Genomic DNA, 17,763 nt, shown 5'->3' on the forward strand with positions numbered 1-17,763 from the left:
TCATATAGAGACTCATCCGGACCTTACTCTCACTATACACGGAAAGAGCCGGAGTATGCCGAACCTGCACGCACCAATTCAATGAAGCGACTGATTTTTAAGCCGACAGTTCATGAGACTTAGTGTGGATTTTTATCTTTTTTTCAAAAGAAATATCATTTTCCTTTTATGAAATGTATCAATATATGTATAATATCATTTTGAACAAAAAATAAATAAACAAATAAACAAAATACGTACACTTGTTTGTTAATCCAACGGATTTGAATGTCACATGTTTATTTATTTTCTTTTAAAAGTGGTATATACATGTACTTCCACACTTCAAATCACTAAATTTCAAAACAAATGAGGTTTCCAAACGGAACTCGTATACAATAATAAAAAAACTCAGATGTAATGTTACTTTTATGCAAACTGTGTTTCATATGGCACTTATTTGAAAGTAAAAAACAAGACAGACAAATATCTATTATTTCAATAGAAACTTGCTACAAATAAATAAGAACTAATATGAGCATTAAATCTTAAATTGGACGGTAATTAATTCCCATAATAGTGTTTTACCGATGATATACGAACAGTAATCGTCCTTATTTCGTTTCTTGAAGACCCAGGATATATCCAAATGAAATGAATAAATATGACGTTAATACTCACAAAAATAATCCATTTGTCAGTTTGAACAAAATTTATCTTTGAGTTAACTAATGAATACTGCATATAAAGTGTGTTCTTGCCCGAACAGCAAACTTTTCTATTACACTTAAAGGCACATATGTGTAATGATTTGCATATTCATTTCTTTTGTCATCATTTTTCCAATATTCATGATTTATATTCCTCCACCTAGCTAGAGAATTAAAGAACATTTTAATTTCCCAAAAATTCGGAAACATTTCTAGCACCATTGCGTGTTTTGGCAAGAAGAATGTCTGAGAAAGAACACATCCATGCATCCCAATCAAAATATCCGTTTTTGACGTCATACTCAGCTGTTCCGGAAGTGACATGTCTTCTGCAATTAACGTCTGCACCGTGTGACCCGGAAATTCTGATTTTAGCTTTGCTATCAATTCGTCCTCATTTTTAAACTTTCTTTCCGCGATTCTTTTTTCATTACTGACACCTGGATGCATGAAATAATCGTGCCTTAGAATTAGCGTTATAGTTAAATTCTTACAATTGTATGTTTCTTTGCTCTTTAATTTAAAATTTTTCAGAAAATACTGTGAAAATTCTTCAACGAATGGAAGATGGGTGAGATTAAAATAATACATTGGACTTTCGTGTCCGGGTATATTAAATATAGCTTCCCTGAGATATATTGAAGAAGTTAGATTCTCCGACTTTCTAACTTCTTGAAACAATAATTTCCATTGTTCATCTATATGAACCACTGGACCATGGTCGAGTAAAAGTATATTGACCTTTTTCATATCGAACTTAAAAAGTCGAGATAAAACGTAGATATTATACCATTGAGTCATTGCATGATAGAAATTATGCGGATACTCTCTGTTGACAACAATTGTAATATTATTATCTTTTAAAGTGTTATGTAGGTCGTGACCTTTTGACCTTACAAAGGTCAAAGATTCGGAATACTTTGGCGGGGCGTAATTTCCATTAAACCAATAAGTTGAAGGTTTTTTAAACCACATCCATTCGTCACATTGTATCGTGAAGAAGTCTTTCTTAGGGTCGTATACGGCTGACCTCAACTTGAAGAACGTGTGACCGTATGCCGTATAATGACCTTTACAAAAAGAAGTCGTGTCGTTAAGCCATGCGTAGACATCAAGTTCTGTTGACGTAAAACGCAACTTTGAATCGCTGAACTTGAACTTTCCTGAAATGTTGCTCAGGGAAAACAATAAAGTCAGCAGAAATCCGCCACATACGACAACGCCCAGCTTTTTTATACGCCTTGTCCAGTACCGATGTGGCCAATCCATTTTCCTACACAACTTCCAGTATGTCGCTGAACGCTCACTGAAAAAGAAAGGTAACTGGACGTTATATTTTCGAATGCATGGTGTTATAAACATAGTAATTTTATTTACTTGTGGACGTAGAAAAAAATGTACTAAATGTTTTACACCCTCTTGCTCGTATAGCCGGGATAGTCATTCAAGGACCCGTATAACGTATATATAGAGGACCAATTAAACTGGTATATTTATTTTCGTTCCTCTAGCACTTATATTGCTGGATGAAGTTTATATCGAAAGGGAAATATTTTAAATTAGTACAGAACTGATAAATGACCATTTTAATACATATCTTTTGGTATTCTGTTGTGAAAAAAGAGGATGTTAGCATTATGAAATGTGATCAGGTAAAACAAGATATGATACCAGGTTATAAGTTTTAAAGAAATAGTCCTTTAAAAGCAAATATCAAACAATCGAGCCAATATAATTTATATCACAAGCTTAGTAATCGGTTACAAAGACTATTAAAATGTTAATGTTGCAAACAATAATGCTTGTTTACTACACTTTACATTGCTAAATCTATTTACATAGGGCCAAATAGTTCCGTTGAGCATAGTTAAATGTGTAGTCAACTAAAATGCAATCATGTCGCTTGAAAGCTGTAAAAGTAAACATTGATTATTTCATGTTACAGGCCAACAATTTGGGAAATACCTGCGCACAGACGTCTAAGAAGGCTTCAACCTCGTAAACACAAGTTCATAATTTTCATGCTTTTTACTGCTCGCATTTTATGTTTCAAAGTTCATTTCAGAGTTTAGTTTCAATTACATTAACTTATACGTACAGTAAGTACACAGATGCACGCGCGCACGCATTCCCATAAAAACTACACAAGAACACACGCTATCTAGCACGTACATAAAACAATACATTTGATAATGTGATATTTAAAATTTAAGATTTAAGAAAAGAAACACAATTTTAAGGGCTATATTAGGCTTAATTTCGAATACATAACGGTATTCTTTTAGCTTTACCTTAAAATTATAAATGTGTATTCTATGTTATTGTCATGGATTATAATGGATATGCAAAATGATATTATCTTTGATTTCTTTATAATTCATCTAGAATTATTGTGCTGTTTTTGGTATTGTTATTTCAAAATGATACAGTGTGAGCATATGGCGACTTTCCAACTTTTATGGTGGAAGAAGACCTCAAATGCTTCTACATGCATTATCTTAGACAGAAGCTTGCACGAGCGAACTTTCGTAACCTTGCTAGATAGCTTCCTCACATAAAATAATACCAAGGCCTAGGATTCGAAACCCCTTTTGTTGTAAGGCAAGTGGTTCAAAGTGAGTAACCTTCTCGGCCATGGAGCTTAAATCTAGATATTCATTTAGAAGATTTAAGAATTCTAGAGTTAGCTTTGTATATTGATATAAATAATATATATAATCGTAAATTGTGCTTTTATACAACATTATTTAAATTGGTCATAAAAGCTCATAATAAGATCATAAAATGGCACTGTATTGTATATACTTTTTGTCGACTTTAAATGTAAATTTTCGTATCGCTTCATACCCACATTGAACATTACAAACTGTATGTAACGCATTTTTACCTAACATTTTAAGTATGAAAACAAAGTCATAACAAACTTGTCCTTTACAATGTTTGTACAGTCTGCATACTTGACTTTTATATCATTTTGATAATGAAATTTATGATGTCTTGTTATCTAAATGAGCATAACATTTCAAATTGCAAATAATTGATTTCATTCTTAATCTACTGGCGGCAAATAAATTATTTCATGCGACCAGTGTACACCTATATCAGTCACTTCATATTTTGAAACTCACATATAACCTAATGAGAAAAAAGAAACTTTACTAGTCTGCATAGTTACGAAAAGCAGCCGACAATTACAAGAAAACGACATTACTAAAAGCACAGGCGACAATTACAAAGAGCACAGCCGAAAATTACAAAAAGCAGATGATTGTTACAAAAATAGCCGACAATTACAAAAAGCAGCCGACATTACTAAAAGAAGAGCCGACAATTACAAAAAAAAGTTGAACCGACATTACTAAAAGAAGAGCCGACAATTACAAAAAGCAACCGACAGTTACAAAAAGCAACCGACAATTATAAAAAGCAACCGACAGTTACAAAAAGCAACCGACAATTACAAATGCAACCGACAATTACAAAAAGCAACCGACAGTTACAAAAAGCAACCGACAATTACAAATGCAACCGACAATTACAAAAAGCAACCGACAGTTACAAAAAGCAACCGACAGTTACAAAAAGCAACCGACAATTACAAATGCAACCGACAATTACAAAAAGCAACCGACAGTTACAAAAAGCAACCGACAATTACAAATGCAACCGACAATTATAAAAAGCAACCGACAGTTACAAAAAGCAACCGACAATTACAAAAGCAACCGACAATTACAAAAAGCAACCGACAGTTACAAAAAGCAACCGACAGTTACAAAAAAGTAGCCTACAGTTAGAAATAGCAGTCGACAGTTACAAAAGCAGCCAGCAATTTAAAAAACAGCCGACATTACAAAAAAGCAGACAACAGTTACAATAAAACATCCGACAATAACAAAAAGCGCAGCCAACAATTACAAAAAAAAACCACAGCCGACAATTTTAAAATAATAGACGACAATTACAAAATCTATCCGCACTATAATTTATATAACATTGTATATGTTCAAAGAACCTCTACTAACATTGTATTTATTACTAACCACATTTATTCATGTTAACATTAAATGTGTGTAATAAAGGAAATTTGACTTGACTTGACAATTTAGAATCAAGTCGGACTGACTTTACTTAATATTGGTGGCAAATGCAAGTCATAAACACCTTTATTGCTGAAAGAGTTAATGCTACATATAACATTTAATTGCTATTTTACTATGTATTATCTGAACGGCCTATTAAAGAGGACAACATTCACATGTTATCACATTAAGTAAATGCCAGATCCCACACATTTAAGCGTTATAAATGAAGTGTTTGCTTGCCCATATGGTTCTTTTCCGGTGGCGAGAATAAACACATGTTGTCATATAAAACAGTACTCTTCGTTCAGTTCCAGATTCAATCCAGGACGCGTCCATTCCATAAATGTATATGACCGAACTAAACAAGAATGCATTGATCGACGCCTGTTGTCTGTTGTAGGTTATCGTCCGTGTGTAGGTATTTGCAGAAAGGAATGACACAATTGATGATAAAAAGTAATTGCATTGTTACTACAATTATTCGCAAGGCATATCCTTTTGATTAAAAGATATATACAGTATTAATGCTGATGCAATTTAGTAATTAATGGGACTAACAAGTGATGACGATTAATGTGGACATATCCGAAGTATCACGATCGACAATACAAGTTTTATCACAAGAAATAATCAATAGCGCTAAGGTGTCTAAAACCTTTTTTTTTACTTTGAGATATTTCATCGGTACAGACGTGGGGTTGGGGAGGCGGGCGATGTCGTGGGAGGTTAGACACTGGACTTTATAAAAGTATAAAAGGCTTCCAGTGTACAATGTATATTCAAGTGCATGTTATAAAATACATTTTATACCATTTTTCCTTCAAAATTTCCGGACTTTACAGTTTAAACATGTACAGAAGGGTTAACTGAATAAGATATTTTCCTTAGCGATTTTCATTCATTTGTGTAATGAAATAGCAACATAGTTATGCGTGTGACCACCGATTATACATAGACTTGACCTAGATTAAAATTGTCATTCGAATTCATGTTGTACAACAGCAACAAACAAAAAATGTTTTGATTATATTTGTGGAATACTATGATCTGTGAATTTACAACATTGTGTATTAATATTGTTAATGTTTTTATTCTTTTATTATTATTATTTATTTGTTTATTGTTTGTTTTGTTGTTTCTTTCTTTCTTTCTTTCTTTCTTTCTTTCTTTCTTTCATAACTCAAAGGTGTATAATATTATACTTTTTTGTCATTGTTATTTTTTTGAGTAATCAAAATTGAATTCTTATTGTGAACTACTTAGTCAGTCTCGACTTTTACAGTTTTACAAATTATAATAACCTAAAAACGTAATGATTGCAACTTGAAATGATTAAACAGTAAACGATGATATAAACTATTAATTTAAAACTAAATGTGTAATGATTCGAAAATACGAATATAAGAAACCACGATATTTCAATTTTTATTTCATAAATGTATGGAATCGAGAACAAATGTTCAATATTCCCCGTCCGAACCAAAAATAATGTATATTATTATAAAACATTTCCAATCCTTATCCCACCCTTTTCGAACTTACGTAACTTGACTGTATTAAACGTTAATTAAGAAATAGCGAATACATATTTAAAAGAAGGTCATATTATTTGAAGAGAAAAAATGAAAAATAAAACCAAGGAAACTTACTTGACAATAAAGTATACTTTTATCCAAACAAGAATAACAAAACAACACAATGTTGTCCCACGTCTCCGCGACATACAACACAATTTATCATATCACCCGATTAAACCTACCCTGTCACCGTATGGACATTTCAATCTAAAGTCAATTGACAAAGTTTGCAGTGACGTAGAAGTGTAAATAGAACAAACCGATGTAAGAGATTAGAGATTATGTTTCATTTATGGATTTATTGATCATCATTGTTTACTGATAGATGACTAACTACGGAATGCCGTTAGGGCCATCGCCTATAAATGTGTTGATCTAAAACGCGATAGTCGATAGTACGATGGTGAAAACGCGAAATCACGAAACTACGATGGTGACAAAAAAGTAGCCTACAGTTAGAAATAGCAGCCGACAGTTACAAAAGCAGCCAGCAATTTAAAAAAACAGCCGACATTACAAAAAAGCAGACAACAGTTACAATAAAACATCCGACAATAACAAAAAGCGCAGCCAACAATTACAAAAAAACACAGCCGACAGTTACAAAAAAATAGACGACAATTACAAAATCTATCCGGTCTTATGATTGAAAACTTGTGTTTTCATCTTTATTTTTATACAAAGTTTGCGCGTATACGCAAAAGTAAAGATAGTGTGTGTAAAGTATTGAATCCTTGCTATATATATATAGAAACAAGTTATAAGAAATAAATAAAAAAAATTAAAAAGTAAAAAATAATAAAACAAAAACAAAAAAACACACACACACCCATACTTGCATATGGTGTAAAATAAGGACACAGTTTTGTTTTTGAAGTTCAGTGAGGAAAAAAATAAAAATAAAGAAATATATTTAGATCAATATTTCAACATATAACCTTAATGCCTGAATTATTGATTATATACTCTTATATTATCAAGATTTATATGATGACATGGCATATACACTGTCACCCTTGGTTTAAGGGGAAAAAGATAAAAATATATAGATTATAGATATACAGATTAAAGTGACATTATGCTCATTTTTTTCATTGTCAAATTGACTTTAATTGACTATATATTTCAATAAATTGGTCGTTATAATGGTGATTGACAAACACATGATATTTGAAAATGTTAAGGGTAAAAAATAAATCTGCCTAAATATATAAAAAGACTGCCCCACTCTTTTTATAAATTGAACGTTACAGATACCTTCTGACGGATAATTACACACATATGAGCCGTGTCACGACAAAACCAACATAATTCTTTTGCGACCAGCATGGATCCAGACCAGCCTGCGCATCCGCGCACTCTGATCAGGATCCATGCTGTTCGCTTACAGACCATATAACAAGTAAAGAAACTGATAGCGAACATCATGGATCCTGATCAGACTGCGCGGATGCGCAGGCTGGTCTGGATCCATGGTGGTCGCTAACCCATTATGTTGGTTTTGTCGTGACACAGCTCATTTCACAGCGCCTCGTGAGTTATTTATGTTCATGTGAAGTAAATTATAAAATTGAAAGGAATTATGAGGAAATGTTAACTTATTTTGACTTTCACCTTTTCACTATATCTACCCATGGATGGGCATAATGTCACTTATAACGTAATACAATTTTCTAAAGAATGAAAATATTCTGATTTTTTTATAAAAGTTAACGCTGTCAAAATAGCTTAAATGCTAATTCTTCTTATTCATTTCATAAAATCAAAAATTAAATAAAGTTGAAAAAAAAATGAATACACTAAATTATTGTTATGTCTGCGTGCACTACTATTTTTGAAACAATAAAAGATTTCAGATTTTTTGGATGTGTACTAACAGTATTCTGAATAAAAGTATTAAACTGATCCCATTTGGACAAAATGTCGAAGCCTTTTGTTTGAATTTTTGTAAACAAGTGTACACGAATTAGATAAATTTAAATTCATTTTGAATGCAAATTAAAATATAACTTATCGTATGCAAATATAAAAGTTATTTAGAAAGACCTCTAATCTTTGTTACGTCAATAGGTCAAGACAATAGTAAATAAATAAAACAGAAATTGAATTGTTTAATCGCACCATTCGTGATATTTTAACAAGATTATTTCCTCTTATACATTTACATGTATTTAGCTTTATAAGTCATACAAATCATCTATTTATTTATTTTAATTTGTTTATTTTTTTATTTTTTCTTTAGTTATTAATAACTGATACACACATTCTTTTTTAAGAGGAATGCATGGGATTCACGTATTAAAGAGAGAAAAAAAAATACATCGGTTCTTTGAAGAAAATAGCTAACACAGGATATTAAATCTCTATATTGTACTCAAAATTAATTTCTAATGCACTTGATTGTATTATGATTTAATAAAAAAACAACAAACAGATAACAACACCAACAACAAAATAAAATAAAGCACACAAACACGCGCGCGCGTGTTTAGTATTGACCACTGGTATAGAGCCGGGCCAGTCTGCACACCCATGCATTCTGATCATGCTCTTATATGTGAATAATTTTGATAAATTACATTGCAATGTTCAGTGGCTGTAAGCCTGTATAAAAAAGACTCCCTTTTTTAGCCTTTTTAAAGCAGTAACACTTTATGTCAGGGGAAATAACTTGAGTGTTAAACATATAAATGTTATTGGTGAACAGTTTGTTCCCTTTTCTCTGACTAGAAATTCCCGTGCAGAAATAGTGGCGAGTTGAAGAGTGATTGAAAGCTTAAGTTTTTAATTATCGTTGATTGCATGTAAAGGTAAAGATATGATGTAATCCACATACAACAGGCAATGTCTACCGTTAAAGTGAATTGGTCTACAATTAAAGGATTTTTATACAAGCTATAAAATAGTTTTGTAGATGACATTTAGTGTCATTAATGACAACAAACCATGGAAGAATCATAATTATATGAAATGTGTTTGTAAGTATGTGATACATGTTCTTATATCACATATCTTTATGTAATAGAATATCAATTGTTCTGGACCAAAATATTATTATTATCATATAAATTCCCATATTAAACCACTGTGAAATATATCAACATTTTTTATTCAGACATATTTTATATATAAATCCAAATGTTACATTTTAATTATTTAATCTTTATTCTAAAAATGTGCCAAATGTAGACCAATCCACTTTTTAATTAAAGCAGAATATCTCTTAATTCAGGCTCTCGTAATAAAATATTACATAAGTGTTTAATGTCGTAAAATAATATCAAATAAACACTTTTTCTGTTTGTAACAGATTACTGATCTTGTGATAAAATGACAAATTCGGTACAAAGCATGTAAAAGCATTACATACAGCTTGAAACTTTATTATAACGAAGTTGACAGTAATTTATGTGTAATGACTGACATTAAAAATAGTAACACGTGGATCAGACTGAATTTGAAATAATCGTATAGAACTGTATTTGATAGGCAATAAAACGAAATACACTTTTCATATGCACAATTTACTGTATTTAATTCGCATTAAACATGTGTCTCTTCAACAAATCAGTCTTCTGTTTCATTATTTAATGCTTCCACGGTTATGAACGCCTCACCCTGGTCATGTTTACTGGTCACTCCCTTCATACCAGTTGATATTTCAACTATAGTTTTCTCCCCTGTATGTTCCTCTTTCCCATCGCCGTCTGCTTTTACATTTGTCGGCTTGCCACTGTTTGTCGTCTGCTGTGAATGTTCGGATGGGTTGAGCAGAGGGTGGAATTGTCCAAATTGGTTGTCTGTCTCTTTTTCTGAGAAAAGATGATTTGATTCATCCGGAATTTTATTGTTTTGGAGTTTCATAAAGTGTAGAAGGTGGAAAGGTGTACCAAATACATTTAAAGGTTTCGACTGTTGTGGCATATAATCTGGTTTAACTGACCCAAGAGTGGGAAGATCAACTACATCCACCGTAGACTTCTCTGCATCAAGAGACGCTATTATGCGCTTCAAAAATGACAACTTTGCATCAAGAATATCCGGTTTGGCTCCATTTTGTATTCCTACGCTAGGACCTATTTTGTTATCATACTTCTCGGTATTTCCATTGTTAATGTAAATATTCTCAGCAAACACTGTTATTCTTGGTTCCTCGTAATTCAAAGCTGGATTTGAATGGTGATAGTAATAGTCCTGGCCATGCCCCAAAAATGTAGTTCCTGACAAGAGGCCGAGTCTGTGTGGTAAGTAGTGCGGACCATGCGGCGTTGAAATTACGGACAACGGTCGTGTGAGATAATGATGGTCGACCATTTGTTCTCCTTGGTTGAATGGCTGTCTATTTAAATACGGAACATGTTCTGCATTTTGGCCGGAAATAGGTTCTAATGGCCTCACACCGTTTGGCTTGTAGTAAGTACTCTGGGGCTGTGAAGCAGGACCCGGGATTGTTTCGGGAAACTTCATATATGTTGTAAGTTGGCTATGCTGTTGAGGAACGGCATATTGTTCTGGTCGATTGAAATTTTCACTCAAACTCTGAAATTTCGAATTCACATTCTGATTGAATCCATTTTGCTTCCCGTTGTATTCCAAAGCACCACAAACTGGAAATAATACTGTAATAGTAAATTAAATGATACTAAAATTCACCTTAAACAAAATAATGAATAAGTTTCGCTTAATCTTAAAAGAGAAAACATCAAAAATAGAAACAATAAACAGAACAATGTTGATTTACAGTGCACTCGTATATTTCAACATGAGAAAAAGCACAATGCAAGTCTGGTGACGAAATATAAATAATTGACATAGTTGATAATATGCTGAAAACCATGATACTTAACCATCCTGTATTTTAACTCAAAGTAAATTCGCTTAAAAAGCAACAACAAAAGAATGAAATAAAAATAAAGTAATTGAAATGTCAATAAACATAAAATAAATGAAATCTAAAAAAAACATGAAGTAAAGTATATACTCACGACATGGTAGCAAAAGATGATACATAAAGCGCATTTTAGACACAGTGTGCATATTTTATATGTACAATTTGTAAAGCAACTTTAGAACAAACTAGCTAGTGAAATTTCACGTAATTTTCAACACTTTACTGATACAACACTGACCACTGACGTCAAATATACACTGCGTAGATAGCACATGATATCATATCCGGGCATCCGACAGGTGCGTGTGTAAGCAATTTGATTATTTTCGATTGGATCATGAACAGTAAAAACATAGAATAGGACATAGTCGCTACTTTTCCATCCGATACCCACATCAGATTAGGGTCAGTAACTATTATACCTTTATCTATAATCTATATGCCCGTAACCTTTAATATTCACGTTAATTTAATTTTGAACAGACCAAATCCTGTGACATTTTCAATGAATTGCTTTCAAATTGTCAAACACGAATACGTCACAATGTAATATACCCCTATAGTAGTTACCACAAACAACAAAATTCCAAGAAAGGTATTTCCGGGCATTTAATGCGCAAAAACAACCGACATCTACAAAAATTAAAATGGTTGTCCAGGAGGCATGTTTTTACGGTCATATTTATATATGCTTGAATATTCAGAAAGGAAAATGATATGGAAAGTCTTGAGTTAATAAATAAGTAAAGTCAGAGGTCGAATCCAGTCGCAAAACTATCTACATGTAACATGAATAAAGGTCGAAGAGTTCCGATAGCATTAAAATAGAAACAAATTCACACAACTGTGACCCACCATATAAGAAAGGTAAGTGTCTTTGCTAGTGGAGAATTGCCTTGTTTTTTGAAATGTACACCGGCTTTGACATGAGTGTACTAAAAGTAATTGCGCATAGGTTCCGCTGGTGAAAAGTCCATTGTCCACGCTGTATTCTTAGAAATTAATAAAAGAATTACGAAAAGCAATGGAACGCCCTCGGTTTAGTTGACGAAATATGAACCTCATGAGCAGATGTTAGATAGATGTACATTGTAATTATCGTTTGTCCATTGTGAATGAAATTATTATCAATATGTTAATTTTCTTATCATAGTACAGCTGCCCACTTGTGTCATTGAAAAATGTGTATTAAGGTCACCTTAAGGTCTTCTAATCTTTGACATTGGCATTTTTTCTACTGACCACCAATTAGTCCTTCTCCAACCTCGACTTCGTTAATATGTTGGTAACCAATTATTTCGTAATTTTCGGTTTTCTGTGTGTGTCCAACGGTAATTATTTTAATTTTCCAATTTCACTTATAAATTGTATTTTTTATTTAATTCTTTTTGTAATCTTTATGCCTTTTTTCTTTTTATTTGCTTGTCAAAGAGTAATTTCAGCTTTGCTTTAGGATGTTTTGACTTCTGTGTCATTCTGGTCGCGACTGTTACATTCTTCTCATATTATATTGAGTTTTGGTAGCTGTGTTAGTCGATATTTTAATAATATAATATTATCTATCATTTGTTATTCTTTCATATATCGATCTTTTCAACAATATGATTTGGATAATGTTAATACATTGTATTTAACTTTAATAATTATGTTAATAATGCCTTACTATTGTCCTTACTATATTTATTGCGCAGGTTTTGTTGTACGGCGGCAATTTGACCCAAATGCATTATATCAGCAACAATCACAGACCGCCCAGAACTACATGAAAAATGGCGGCGGCTCACAGTCACCACCCGGAAGTAGTTCGTCTTCCGGCACCGCAGCTAATTTTGATCCCAGTTCAGTGAATACCGCTTCACAGACAGGAGCAGGTGGTACCGGTAAGTTTAGAAAGCGTATTTAAGTAACAGCAACTTACGGATATGTTCAATTCTGAATATTCATAGACTGTAAGAAACAACCAAAGTTCTGGTTCAATCGTTATTGAAAGACACTATTTATTTTTAAACACGATATCGATATATAACATACATAATATTCGAAATAACAGGAAAGCTGATTTATAATTTGGTAAAAATTAATGACCACAACAAAAACCTAATAATACCGTTATTAAATTAAATTATATTAAAATGTGGAGGTGTGGAGGTTTCCTTATGAAAATGGCCACTCTTTGTATAACCACAATGCAATTTTCATTACACATAAATTAGGAATATAATTTCACTAGCATTTTATCGGACATTGCATATCCACGTAACGTTAATATTTTGCACGTGTACGTCTATGTTAAAAAGTTTTCTTTCAAATAACTGAACAAGTTATTAATACTTGACTTTTTTATGAAGACACTTCCCTACCTTTTCACCTTTTCAGGCTCGAGCGGATCTCAATCAAGTTTTGATCCTAATAAAGTAAATCAACAAATAACGCAAAGTCCGCCACCTGGAGGAAACTCTCCTTCTCAGAGTATGTCGGCATCCGGAACCGGAAGTGGAAGCTCTTCGAGCGGAAGTAGTTCCAGCGGGTCACAAAGTATGATGCCATCAATGACAGGGATGACAAGCAGCGGAAGCAGTGGCAGTAGCAGCAGTGGATCATCAGGTAACAGCATGCCGTTATTTTCTATGGGAAGTTCTTCCGGTGGTTCTACAGGTGGCTCATCAGGTGGAATGTCAAATCCCTTTGGGATGGGAAGTTCTTCCGGTGGATCTTCAAGTGGAACTGGAAGTAGTTCTACCGGATCACAAAGTATGATGCCTTCAATGTCGGGAATGAGCAGTGGTGGAAGTAGTGGTGGTGGAAGTAGCAGCAGCTCTTCGGGAAGCTCTTCCGGGAGTTCCTCCGGTGGAAGTGGGGGATCAGGTGGAAGTTTTGATCCAAATTCAATAAATTCTTTGAGTAATAACATGGGTAACCCTGCCAAGTTTTTAAGTAACATGGGTTCCAGTGCAGGGGCCTCGCAACAAGGTATGACTTCAGGAAGCGGTGGATCTGGTGCTAGCAGTAGTGGAGGGTCTAGCGGGGGCACTGGAGGAAGCAGCAGTGGCGGTGCAAGCCAAAGCATGTCGCCATCAGGCTCGGGCCAAAGTATGTCACCTTCAGGAAGTGGTCAAAGTATATCTCCTTCGGGAAGCGGCCAAAGTATGTCACCTTCGGGAAGCGGCCAAAGTATGTCACCTTCAGGAAGCGGACAAAGTATGTCACCTTCGGGAAGCGGAAGTAGCAGTGGGAGCTCCTCCGGGTCTGGATCTGGATCGAGTGGAAGTTTTGATCCAAACGCCTTTAACCAACAAATGATGTCGTCAAACTCAATGACCAATCCGTCCCAGTTTCAGAGTGGCACAAGTAATGGTGGTAGTCCTCCGATGGGAAGCACGTCAGGTGGAAGCTCTAGTGGCAGTGGTACTAGCAGCGGAAGTTCAAGCAGTGGGGGAAGTGGTGGCTCAAGCCAAAGCATGTCACCGTCTAGCTCTGGACAAAGTATGTCACCCTCAAGTGGTTCCAGCACCGGTGGAAGTGGTAGCAGTAGCGGCGGAAGTAGTAGTGGTTCAGGTAGCGGATCCGGAAGTAACAACCCACCAAGTCAGATGACAAACCCGATGGCAATGATGGGAAGTGGTATGGGAGGGTCTGGAGCTGGGAATATGGGTAACTTCGATCCTAATGCAATCAATAAGCAGCTGATAAACACAAATTTCTTTAATCCGCAGATGATGGGCAGACGATAGAAACGATATATTTTTTGTTAGACTTAATAGTCAATATCAGTGTCTATATAACATGTATAATTTGGTGATTCAATGTTTGGACTTAAAAATTATAAAGACGAAATTTAATTTAACTCTTTTATTGCATAAATAAATAGGTCGCTTCATAAATGTCCAGTAATATTGTATGAGGATAATAATGAATTATAATATATGAGTTTCATTATAATGTATGAGAAATCATGTACTAGTGAGTAAGTTGATAAGATCTCTTCTTTAATTATGTACTGTGTTTAGGACTCTTGATCGTTTTCTAAAGTAGTACTTCCCTAAAAAATATGAAAATTAAAAGATGACAAATCACAATTCTTCAGGTTTTTTCTGTTCTTTTTATTTTTTTTAACGATCTGTAGACGAGTTTGGAAAAGTCTATTATATTTTAAATAAGAACACAGAAACATGAAACTAACGCACATGCCCCATTCATAAAACAGAATTATTTATAATTCTCTAAGACTATCTAAATTTAAGAAACATATCTAATTCTAGAAACATATCTTTTTGCTAGAAACATTTCTAAATGCTCCAAACATAAATAATTGTTCATATGTAGAAATATATTTAGAAATATTTTTGATTGCTAAAAACATATCTAATTGTTAAAAAAGATCATATCTAATTGCCAAAAACATATCTTATTTCTAGAAACATATCTGATCACAATTTCTAGCAGGTTTAATGATGCCTTCGTGCATGCGTCACCGACAAATTTGAAGATTTATAATCATTAGTCCTTCAATTTGTAGGTACACACGTACAACACGTAAATAAATACCAAAATATATATATTTATTTGTATTACAAATAACCAAAGTAGCTTTATTTATTATCATTCAAATCAAGCATTCTTTCTCAAAGTTTTAATGTTGTTATCATATTTATATGAATTGATACGTCATCAGTTTTTAAGATTTGCCCTTCGCCTTTTCTTGTTCCATGAATCTGTCAACGTGTTTGTTCATGTGCACTATCTCCCATTTCTTCATCCAAGGGCCTTGGATAGTTGTATCAAACTCCTCCTCTTCCAGGTCCTAAAATGAAATCACAAAAAGCACGTGACGACACGAAATAGTTGTATTATCTTTATAGACATTCATATTCGTGTAAAGGTATTCAAGAAATAAAGCTTTGCTACATAAAATCCATCAGCAGCCAATGAAATCTTTGATATTGCGATCAATCAAAAAGTCTTACAGCAGTTTGTGCTTCATACAGTAAGTTCTTTTTAGCCTCGCATACTACTAGCATTTGGACATGCTAATTTAAAAACAGTATTTTACTTAATATCCCCGTTATTAAGTTCATTATTTATTACTATTTCTTTTTTCATTTGTTAAATTGTTTGTATGTTCCGTTGGCTATATGGAAGGTGACAGGGTATTTTCGAAGTATGATTATTTGCGGAAAGGAATTACGTGCTTTGAACTTGGATATGTTCATCGTTAGCTCATGCGATTTCAATCTCAGAATCTCAGAATCTCTACTATTATACTTTTGTTTAATTATTCAAATTATATCGTTGCTGCTAATAATATCGTTGTCGGGTACAGGCGGTATATATTCCGTACATACTAGTTGGCTGTATTAAAGCTTCTGCAAGACGACAACGACGTCGCAACGATCATAATAGCTCGATTATTTCTTCGAATCAAACACGGAATATATATAACGTGGGTAAACGACAATGTAATAATGAGCTTACCGCTTTCCCGCCTTTTATATACTCGGTCTGTACGATGTGTCTGTTGACTGCATCAAAAGACGTCCAGTCTAACTTAAAATTTGGATCTTTAGAATTTCTCATAACGACTCCATCTTTCATGCCCCATAATCCGCCGGGGTCACTTGCTCGCTGCCATCTGAAATCCACACTCCATCGGATTCCTTCGGAAACATTCGGTAAACTCCGGTGGGGAATCATATTGTTGAAAAGAATGAGTCCACCACATTTGACCGGCAATATACGGCTATCACGCTCCAGGTCAACCCCTGAAATCAATGAAAACCCTTTATTATCATTTGCGATCTATCAAGCGATTCGTTAACTTTGCCTTGGCATTTATTTATAAATAATTGTCTAGCTAATGCACTTAATACAGTAAAACAACCTAAAACACATCAAATCTACATTTTTCAATTATGAAATGCTTAATACATGTTCATACATTTGCTATTGATATACTTTTTTTATAAACACATTTTCTCATGTTTGCTGTATTTCTTTTTTTTCAAGCCATGATTTTGTAAAAGTTCACCTAACGTTTTCTTCATTTCGTCCTCTTCCAAGATAGTATAATAGGTATCACCCCAGCAGCATTGGTGCGTTGCTATTCGTCCGCTTCGATGTCCTTTATCTGCAATCTAGAGAAAGTATATTGAACATTGTATGGAAGTACGATTTGATTAACTCAATATTCGGATATTTCGGACATTTTTCACGGAAAGTTCTATTATTTTATAGCGACATTTCTCGTTTGGCAGGACAAAGATTCAGGCGCTGCTATGTGCATAATTTCAGACACGAGCGGGCACCTAGATAGAACAGCCATCATACCGTAAGCTGGCTGAATTGCCTCAAACTAAGAAATAATCAAAAGTCTCCATTGGGACTCGAATCCACAATGGTTAGAGACGAGTAATTCAAAGTCTGTGACATTCGACGTACCAGAAAAGCCATTAAAATATAACTTTTTTATAATAAATGAATTTCAGGTATCATTATTTAATCAATCTCTATTGTGTAAAATATAA

At 33.7% G+C, this 17,763-nt stretch overlaps 3 protein-coding genes across 3 annotated transcripts; 1 reads left to right on the plus strand and 2 right to left on the minus strand.

Moving 5' to 3' along the window:
* Window positions 1-707: 707 nt before the first annotated feature.
* LOC132735472 (uncharacterized) lies at window positions 708-6,593 on the minus strand. The gene is made up of 2 exons (XM_060722426.1): window positions 6,424-6,593; window positions 708-1,995 (listed from the first exon to the last, which is right to left on the minus strand). The coding sequence occupies exons 1-2, from the start codon at window positions 6,495-6,497 to the stop codon at window positions 708-710; spliced, it is 1,362 nt and encodes a 453-aa protein (XP_060578409.1). The 5' UTR covers window positions 6,498-6,593.
* A 5,902-nt stretch (window positions 6,594-12,495) lies between these two features.
* On the plus strand, window positions 12,496-15,018 carry LOC132735470 (uncharacterized transmembrane protein DDB_G0289901-like). The gene is made up of 3 exons (XM_060722424.1): window positions 12,496-12,573; window positions 12,934-13,122; window positions 13,619-15,018. Exons 1-3 carry the CDS (start codon window positions 12,522-12,524, stop codon window positions 14,971-14,973), a joined length of 1,596 nt encoding a protein of 531 aa, XP_060578407.1. The 5' UTR covers window positions 12,496-12,521; the 3' UTR covers window positions 14,974-15,018.
* Window positions 15,019-15,037: 19 nt separating this feature from the next.
* Window positions 15,038-17,373, minus strand: LOC132735471 (uncharacterized). Its single transcript, XM_060722425.1, has 3 exons — window positions 17,268-17,373; window positions 16,715-17,001; window positions 15,038-16,043 (listed from the first exon to the last, which is right to left on the minus strand). The coding sequence occupies exons 1-3, from the start codon at window positions 17,281-17,283 to the stop codon at window positions 15,918-15,920; spliced, it is 429 nt and encodes a 142-aa protein (XP_060578408.1). The 5' UTR covers window positions 17,284-17,373; the 3' UTR covers window positions 15,038-15,917.
* Window positions 17,374-17,763: the final 390 nt, after the last annotated feature.

The sequence above is a fragment of the Ruditapes philippinarum genome, unplaced genomic scaffold (genome assembly GCF_026571515.1).
Source record: "Ruditapes philippinarum isolate M1 unplaced genomic scaffold, ASM2657151v2 ctg12165_1_1_1_1, whole genome shotgun sequence".
NCBI lineage: Eukaryota > Metazoa > Mollusca > Bivalvia > Venerida > Veneridae > Ruditapes > Ruditapes philippinarum.